This window comes from Kryptolebias marmoratus, linkage group LG4 (genome assembly GCF_001649575.2).
Source record: "Kryptolebias marmoratus isolate JLee-2015 linkage group LG4, ASM164957v2, whole genome shotgun sequence".
Lineage (NCBI taxonomy): Eukaryota > Metazoa > Chordata > Actinopteri > Cyprinodontiformes > Rivulidae > Kryptolebias > Kryptolebias marmoratus.
Genome location: NC_051433.1, coordinates 1,692,352 through 1,701,754, shown reverse-complemented (window position 1 = coordinate 1,701,754; position 9,403 = coordinate 1,692,352). Strand labels below are relative to the sequence as shown.

Below are 9,403 nucleotides of genomic sequence, written 5' to 3'. Positions count from 1 at the left end.
AGCCACACAACCACACAGCCACACAGACACACAGACACACAACCACACAGACACACAACCACACAGACACACAACTACACAACCACACAACCACACAGACACACAGACACACAACCACACAGACACACAGACACACAACCACACACCTGAAGCTTGTTACAACAGAAACTCGTTACTGAACGTTCTTCCGGTGAAACCTGTGACTCGCACCTTTCACGATGAGCTCGGCGTAGTTGGACACGCCCGATCCTCCGTCTGAGCGGATGACGCAGCGGTAGCGGCTGGTGCTGCGCTGTGACGTGTCACCGACGCTGACCGTGGCCGAGAAACGCCGGTGGTTCACCACCCGGGTCACCATCAGCGCCGTGTCTCTCCCGTTCCACTGCTGCAGGGCGGCGAGACGAGCAGAGAGTCAAACATCGATTCCTGAGCAAAATTATACAATTAATAAACGAACCGATTATTATATTCGCTCAATTTAACCAGTTTTTGAAATTCCACTCTGAGGAGCTACATTTCCAAAAGAGTTTTTAAATTCACGGGAAAATGATGGCAGGAAGCAGAAGCAATTTGCTGCGAGCGCCAGCGCCACTTTCTACATTTTCAGATCCAATCTTTCTGTAACCGCCATCTTATTGGAGCATTCAGGAAAACAGGCCCTCAGCTGGGAGGGTTGATGCTCAACATCGTAAGAGTCATTCCTCTCAGGGGTTTAATGTAAAGCAGAATGAATACGTTGTACACAAAAAAACACACAAGCATGAGTTACACAGAGATGGAATCACTGAAGCGAAGAAAAACAAGAACTTTTAATCAAAGATGGAGTTTTAACCACTTCCTTCCTAATGAAGACGTCTGAATAAATTAGCATTTATGGAACAGTTTTTATAAAATTATACACCATCTTTGTTTAATATTATTCCTGTCAGACTTCCCTTTCTCACCTGAACTGAGCTCCATCTAAATTTCACTTAATTGGTTTGAATTGGATTACAGCTGCAGTCAAATAAATAATAACAAATAAATATCGCTGAATTGGATCGCATGTAGTTTTATTTAAAAGTGAATCTGATGACAGAATAATCGGATTCTGAACTTCTTGTACGTTTGTTGAGATAACACAGACTTCCTGGTGTGAAGGAACCGACCTGCAGCCAGAGTTTATCGTGCTGCGACCATTTTCCTCCGGCCGTGCACTGAAAGGTGGCGTTCTGACCCACGTTCACCTCCACGTTCTGCAGCCGCAGGAAGTGAGGGGCTTTACCTGCAGCACACAGAACCATGGGAACATTTACACACGTATCTCAAATTAAACAAATATTTTATATATATGTTTAAGGCTTATTTAGATTGCACAAACAACCAGGATTAAATAGGACTCTTGAAAATGGGCGACCATCTTTTTTAACATTTTAACACCAACACGTCTTAGTGAAACGTCAAGTTGTTTCTTAAAGGGTGCTACTCCAGTCTGGGTGCTTTTGTTGACACAACTACCACCAAATATCCTCCCAAAGGGAAAAAGGAAAGATCTCAGAGCTTCTAGGCTGGTGTAGAACCTCAGTCGTCCAGGAGAAGACGAATCCTAAACAGGTTAGCTGTCAGTTATCCTGTTTTGGATTCACCAGCTTCTGTTTCCACCATCGTAGTTTATTTTAAAAAAGAAAGAGGAAAGTTGTGTTCCCGGGTGTTTAAATGGGACCAGCAGAACCAGCACGGGCTTAAATCTTCTATGAACATAAACACACATTCCCTACCAGAAACAACGGGGTTAAAATTCAGTGGATCAAACTTTATATGTAATATAATTACAGTCTGACAAAGATTAGAACCGGGCCATGTGGGTTCAAGCATGTTTAATTATTCTCTTGAGGAACTCCTTTGTTTTTAATTAATTCTTTCTAAGTTTGTTGATGGTTGTCTGAACTGTTCATGCTTTAAATCAAACACGGTGTTTTATTAACCCACAGGAGAGAACGGGTCGGAGGGTTTATAAAGAATGAATCATAATGGTCCACTTCAGTCGTGGACGGCAGTCTGTGGACGGACGGACGGACAGACGGACGTTGGGTGACTTTGCTCTGGCATTGAGACCAGCCTGCGACTGGTTTAATTTCATTTCAGTGTCTGTAGAAGAAGATCAACCCACCATCATTCATTTACCCACGATGATTAACTCTGACACTAACCACAAAGACTCACATGTGAAGGTTGTTTCTTAAAAGCTTTCAGAAATTATCGTTCTGCTCCACATTCTTATAGTTTATTTATTTTCTACAGCAGTTTTTTGTTCTTTCCAGCCTTCTGTGGCTGAGTCCGATCACCTCACCTCAGAAAATAAAAGATACGAGACATAAAACTTTGTTTTAAAATAGAGAAAATAAAATTGATTTTGGCTGCTTTTTAAAATTAGCTATTATCGTGACCTAAAAGGCGGGCGATCATGTAACTGCCTGCGCCTGTTAGCAAATTATCATGAACCCCTGGATGGATTTTAATGAAACTCTTAAAAAGTAACTGATTAACTTCGGGCGACAACCTAATTCAAGATGGCCACCACAGCTGATGAAAGATGTCTCAGTACATGTGGTGTGGTAGTAGCTGAGAGTCCTCCTGTGAGCAGGAAGAAGGACAGTAACTGTAGACATGATCTGATAATAATAAAGAAGCTTTAAGTAGCTGCTGAGTCGCGCAGCTCAGAGTTTAGTGAAGCAAAGCGTTTCTGTCACATCTGAGTGATGAAGACCCTGAGTGGACCTTCTTTCTGGTTCTGTGCAATCTGTCTGCAGCGCTCTGAGTATGTGTGCCATAAAACAGATGATGCTCAGCAGGACCGTGCTGATCCAGGGTCAGCCATCATCACTTACGGCAGGGGTGGGCCAGAACTCTGATGTCATCGACGGCGATGAAACCCGGATGACCTTGAACCGAAACGGCTTCGAAAATGATCTGAAAGCAGAAAAAAAAGAGGCTGCGTGTCAGTTTTTTAGTTTTCTGTGAAACTCAGAAATAAAACCTCGTTTTTTCAGACTTCAACATCTTGACGTGTCTGTGGAGCTCATCTGGGAACCCCAGGGGAGTTTTCTACTGAAAGTCAGCAACTATTCATCTTTTCACTTCATCACTTCTGTCTCTATCCTTATGCCAACCACATATGCTGTCACTCCTTTTCTCTCCTTCCTCTTCTCTTCTGCTCCTATCTGCTGGTTTTGTTCCAGTCTTGTTTTCTCTCCTCTGTTACGTTGGCTCAAAAACAACCAGAACAAACTGAGGGTCTGAGGGTGACAGGAAGTCGACCGGGCCACCAAGAGGTCGTGAACTTCTGACCCACAAACACATAAAAATACACCAACCAGAAAACAAACTTATTTTAGAGGATCCTCAGCAGGATTCAGTCTGAAGACTTCAGATCCTTCAGAGAATAAACTCCTCAGATGTCCAGAAGGAAAAGATGAATTCATCTGAAGCTTGAAAAGAGTCTCTTTATTTGGCTGTGGTCGCAGTTCGTCTTGCGTCCGTGTCCTGGGAGGTTGGCTGCGGTCCCGGCGGTCCCTGCTTCACGTTCAGAAACACCAACCAATCGGCTGACGGAAAGCTTAAAGACTCCTGAGATCATAATTAATGTCAAACATGACAACCGCACAAAGATTCATCGTCTCTTTAACGGGACCAACAAATCTGTCCAGGCAAGTTTAGCAGATATTTGTAAAACAAACAACAAATCATTTTATTTTCACATTTTTTGTTCATCACACATTAAAGGTCTGCAGATATAAAATAAATCACCTTTCAATGGGAATGAAGAGTTGTTTTAATGAGCTGTAAGATAAATAATTCATCAGTGTCTGTATATTATTATGTTTTGATTATATGTTTGAAAGTTCACGAGTGAAGCTCAAGGCTTTTCTGAGCCCAGTCTGGGTTTCATTAAACAGTCAAGAGAAAAAGAAAATCCACCTTAAATCAGTTCTAGGGTTTTATATATCAGGACATAAACTGATCAGGTCTTTACCGCTTTTAAAATTACTTAAATTTAACCAGAAGTTTAAAAAAAAAACATCAGATTCCACCATGTTGGTATTTACTGAACACTAACAACTGGGACACACCCTGAAGGTCAGACCGTGCAATGCTCAGCAGGTTAAAGGTTAAACGTCATGACAGGTCAGTTCTGAACAAGTGAAGTACAGATGTTTACCCATAATGCACAGCAGCATGTTTAATGAGTGATAAAGCTGAAAGTTTGTTGCACTTTTTGTCCTGCAGAAGTCTAAAACCTAATTCGACACGTTTCTCGCCTGATTTTGAAAAAAGGAAGCCTTCTTGGGAGGTCAATTAGAGAACGAGACACTTTAGTTGTGCTTTGTTTGTGTGTGTGTAACACACAGGGGGCTTCAATTACTGAGCAGGGCTCAGGCATTACGAAGAACACCTCGCTAAAAACAGCTCCGCTCACTAAATCTCTGCACCTTAAATGGACCAATAAACAAAGAGCCACACAGACAAACCAAAAGTCGTTAAAGCAGCAGCTTCGGTTACATTTCCAAACACTTTACTGAGCCTCAAATCATAACTATACTCCATGTAATAAAATCTCTGTCTGTTAAAGTGACCAAAACGAGCGAGTCCTGTAACTGTTGGATGTTATTACCTGAGTAAATGTGTGTGTGTGTGTGGTACCTGGTAGGAGTTGGGCCAGAAGGTGGAAATGGCCAGCTCGGCCTTCACCCAGCCCTCGGTGACGGTGTCCGAGGCGTTCCATACGGGGTTACCTTGAGCTCCTCCGTTCACCTGCAGGAAGGCAGGAAGAGGAGACGAGTTCACTGCCTGCAGGCCCCACACAGAACACCACCGTCATTTAGAAAACCAGGATTCCATTATATGAGCGCTGACTCAGCGTTTTTCTGTTCCTGAACGTGTTTTTATTCTCAAACTACTTCCACATTTCATATATCCAACCCTTCAGCTTGGTAGGTAAGACCAATGTTTGTACATTTCAAAATATATAACTTAATTTAAAATGAAATTACCCCTAAAAACACACCGAGATCTCTCAGACTGGCTCTGGTTTTGTCTTCTTACGCTACTTTTAGCTTCCAGCTACCAATCTGCTACTTTTAGCTACTGTTTTGCTCATTTTAGCATCTCTCTTGCTTATTTTAGTTTATGTTTTACTAATTCCTGTCAATGTTTTGCTTATTTTAACTTCAGTATCTGTCTTTCTACCTTTAGCTACCGTTTTGCTAATTTTAGCCAGTTCTGCTGCTTTTAGCTTTTAGCTGACTCACCACATTTTAGCTTCTGTTCTGCTCATTTTAGCCTCTAATCTGGATGTTTTCTTCTCAGTTTTAGCTTCTTCAGCATATTTTATAAAATATAAGACATATAAAAAATGGGATGTTACTATAATAGATATAACTGAGTTTGAAGACATTTTAGATTAAAACTAATAAATTATAATCTAATGAATCATCCAATTATCAGACAACTTGTTGAGCTTCAAACCTCAGATCCAGCTGCTGTTTTATTTTTATTGCCTTAACCCTCCTAACTTTATGGGAGGTAATATTAATTCAGCCCTTTTGTTCAGTTTTCCTCACTAGTGTTTTATTATTTTTTATTTCTCCATCAATCTCCTCACATGTTCCTGGATTTCCATCTTTTAAAGAAAACCTTCCTTCATTCCTGCAGGTTCAGATTTGGTGCCTGTCTATCAGCAGCAGGATCTGTGGAGGTTTATTGTCTTTTATTTATTTACTGTTTACTTACTGTATTCATGCCTATTCTAAATCGCTTTAGTATTTATTACTTTTGGTTTTATCTGTGCCGTTATATATAAACAAAAACACCAAGGATGCATCTGCTGCTTTAAAACAGACAAGAAGAAAACTCAGACTCTGGTGACCCCACTCCACAGCAGTCCTTATATTGATTCTTCTAAAAGAAAATGGATGTTGTTCATCTGTTTACTTACCGACCAGTCATCCCCTCACACACACACACACCGGGCTGACTCCAGCCTCCCTCGCCAGACAGCAGAGGTCTGTTTGTTTGTTTACCTGTTCAGTTTATAAGTTGCTTCATCTGTTCCCCCTGTCACACACACACACTCACACACACACCTTGACGTAGACGTTGAGCGTGCCGGGGCTGGCTCCGTCGCGGCTGGACAGCGAGTACAGGAAGTCGACGCAGTGCGTGTCGTTCTCCTTCAGCGTGGGCATGTACAGGTGAGCCTTCTGGCCCGACGCTCGACCTGAAGCGTTCACAACCATGAAAGAACCTGCAGACACGAGAACAGGAAGTGTTATACACTCGCTCACAGATTAATTCATCCTGACATGTGTCTGTAGCAGATCTCGTAGTGAAAACAAAGATATATTCTGTCTGGTCATATAGAAACTAATGAAATATGGATGATGTGTGGAAACAATATGTGAAGGTAGGAAATCCAAACCATTCAGTTTATTTAGGCTGATTTGTTTCACACTAAACTAAAAAATGCATCATGGCCAATATCTGTTTTAATGACAGCTGTTTTTAAAGGAACAGAATGAAAGTTTTTAATTCTGGATCATCATTAAAATGCACATTTTTACACAACGTAACCTGAAATCTGCACTCTGTACCGAGAGGAGCACCGATCTGCATGACTGGATGTGAACATCCTCTCTGCATAAATCCTGTCCAACAAACTATTAATTAGGAAGTTCTGTGTGCTGGAAAATGGTTGGCATGTTTTGTGGAGCACAAACCAGATGCTCGATGCAGCAAAAAAAACAAAAAAACACTTAAAGCTCTTTAAATCACCAGAATGGTATATCAATGTCTTAATGTATCCACACCCTAAGGGTCCTAAACCTGGACGTAAACCACATTTTCTTTGTCAGCTTATGGTTTAAGTGTATTTTAGTCTGTGCTTTATAGCAGAGGATGGAGCTTTTATGGGTCGGCTGGTTCCATTTGGCTTACTGCCATGAGCTTCACTAAGAGTTCGAAGTGACTGAGACTCATCTGTAAGAAAAAACGGCGCTAAATCAGGCAGGTGTGACCGCGCGGTTCTTTCAGGCTCCAAGGATGCATGCTTGATTTGTTTTTATTTTTTTAAATAAATTTTTATAAACTGAATCACTCTGTGGACTTTAAACCAAATATTTGGGTGGCTAAACTTACTACCAACTGAAAAACTGTGAAAAAGAAACAAAAAACTCTGACGGTTCGTCTCGGATCACGTGGATTTTTACAACCTGTCCGTTAATCAATGGTTCAGATCTACAGAGAAAATTTAAAAGCAAGAGCAGATTTATTCTGTCTTAACTTTTACCCAGTTTCAACTTCAGAGCACCATCCAGGGAGGTAACTTTGGTCTTCAATCTCAGAGGTTAAAAAGTTAACTTCACCTGAACATAAATCGCCTCATTTTGCTCTCCTTGCGTGTCGCTCAGCTAATCTGAGCTTGGTTTGACATCTGTCACATTATTCAAGAAAACAAAATCATAAAGACAAGACACCTAGAGAAGATTTGCTGCAAGGATTAGCCGAGCGCTAACACCCTGGTGGCAGAAGAACCCAAAAAAATGAGACGTAACCATCAGAGGACAGTTAGGAATCTACTGACTGCAGAAAATAAATGATTACTTGACAAAATGGAAAACTGACATTTTGTACACCAAACAAACTTCAGTTAACACGTAATGTGTCTGAAAATTAGATGTTTTATCAACAATTTTAATTGTATTTGCCAGTAATAGGCAGTGAAGAGTGAGAAGACTGACAGATTCTTGGCTTGTGTGCAGAAAAAAGTGAGATGGTTGTTCAATATGTGACTAAACTGAGAAACAGAACCAAGATGGGTGAATTTAAAGGGCTTATAAACTCAATGAAACACAGACCGGTGTGCAAAATTCCAGATAATGGTCTCAGAGAGAAGCTATTGAAGGCAGCATAATTTAAACTCAGAAAGAGCAACAGCAGCGTGCAGAGAGCAGCGGAGATGGAGAATACTCCAGGAAAAGAGCAGCTCAATGAAAGCTGCAGAAAGGATCCACACAGAGCAGTCATCACTGCCAAGGTGAGAAATTTAACATTACACCCCCAAAAAATACCCAATACCTGAAAAAATATATAACAAAAGTAACCATTATCTCCTGGTGCTGGAAAAATCCGTCTCACTAAAACCAAATCTATCCAGTCAAAGAGACACGAAAGAATTCTTTGAGGATAAAGTGACAGAGAACAAAACAGAAAAATGTTGCTAAAATACCACAGTAAAACTGGATACCAGAGCTTAAACTCATGTGTGATCCGAGGCCAAGTTCAAGAAAGTTGGACTACAATAAAGAAGAACAAAGCTCAGATAAAATAAGATGTTCCAAAAGTGTCTGAAGGCCATCCTCGGTTTGTTCACTTGTGTCAAAGTGCAAGCAAAAAGAATTAAGCTGGGATGAATTTGAGAAAGATAACAGTGACTTATTTAAAGGTTTAGGGTGGATAAAAAGGGTTCCAGCAGTCATTCATGCATGTCTTCTCTGAAGCTGCTGAAAAGATGGATGATCCAACTTGATGGTTGAGATTTCTCATCATCAAAGAAAAAAAACATGTAAACATGAAGGGTTCTCTGAAATATGAGCAGAAAAATAAGGACAGAGTCCTTCAAACTTCCCACCAAAGAACCACTAACATTGTTTCAGAATCTGTCTGGTTTGGAAACTTCAGGGTCTCATCTCTGCTTTTCAGATCACTTCAGATGAACCTCAGCGTTACTCAGAGTTACTCGGGTCGGTCTTAGTAAAAAAGAAGCTGAGGCAGAAAGCAAAGCTCTTAGTGTTTTGGTCCATCTATGTTCCAGTGCAGATGGACCAACACATTCCTCACCTGAGGTCTCGAGCAAGATCCTGAATACAAGAAGCTGAAATGAGCTTCCTCCATATGGTGGCTGAGCTCAGCCTTAGAGATAAGGTCAGGAGCTCCATCATCTGGGGGGAGCGTGGATTCAGCTGAGGTAGTTCAGGCATCTAATTACGATGCCTCCTGTTGGCCTCACTCTGATGGCTCTTTGGGCTTCTGTCACTGGGAGAAAACCCATGACAGACCCCAGAACTCGCTGGATAGAATAAAGTTCCTCTTAGGCCTGGGAATACCAGGAAATCCCCCAGGAGGAGCTTGAAGGAAATGTCTGGATTTCCTTCCTAGACTTTAACACCACAATCTGAGATAAATGAAAGAAAACGGACGAACAGATGGATGGACGCACGGACGGACGGACGGATGGATGGATGGATGGATGGATGGATGGATGGATGGATGGATGGACGGATGGATGGATGGATGGATGGACAGATGGACGGACGGATGGATGGATGGATGGATGGATGGATGGATGGATGGATGGACGGATGGATGG

The 9,403-nt window shown here is 41.5% G+C and overlaps 1 protein-coding gene across 12 annotated transcripts in view; it reads right to left on the bottom strand.

Annotated features, from left to right (window-relative positions):
- The window catches only part of ptprt (protein tyrosine phosphatase receptor type T), a 302,555-nt gene that overhangs the window by 232,621 nt on the left and 60,531 nt on the right, over nt 1–9,403 (bottom strand). For all 12 annotated transcript variants that reach the window (XM_017429237.3, XM_017429238.3, XM_017429240.3 and 9 more), the window contains exons 3-7: nt 6,123–6,283; nt 4,681–4,791; nt 2,868–2,949; nt 1,149–1,264; nt 211–385 (exon numbers count right to left, since the gene is read on the bottom strand). In XM_017429237.3, coding sequence (XP_017284726.1) covers nt 211–385; nt 1,149–1,264; nt 2,868–2,949; nt 4,681–4,791; nt 6,123–6,283 — 645 coding nt within the window. The remainder of the gene's footprint in view (nt 1–210; nt 386–1,148; nt 1,265–2,867; nt 2,950–4,680; nt 4,792–6,122; nt 6,284–9,403) is intronic.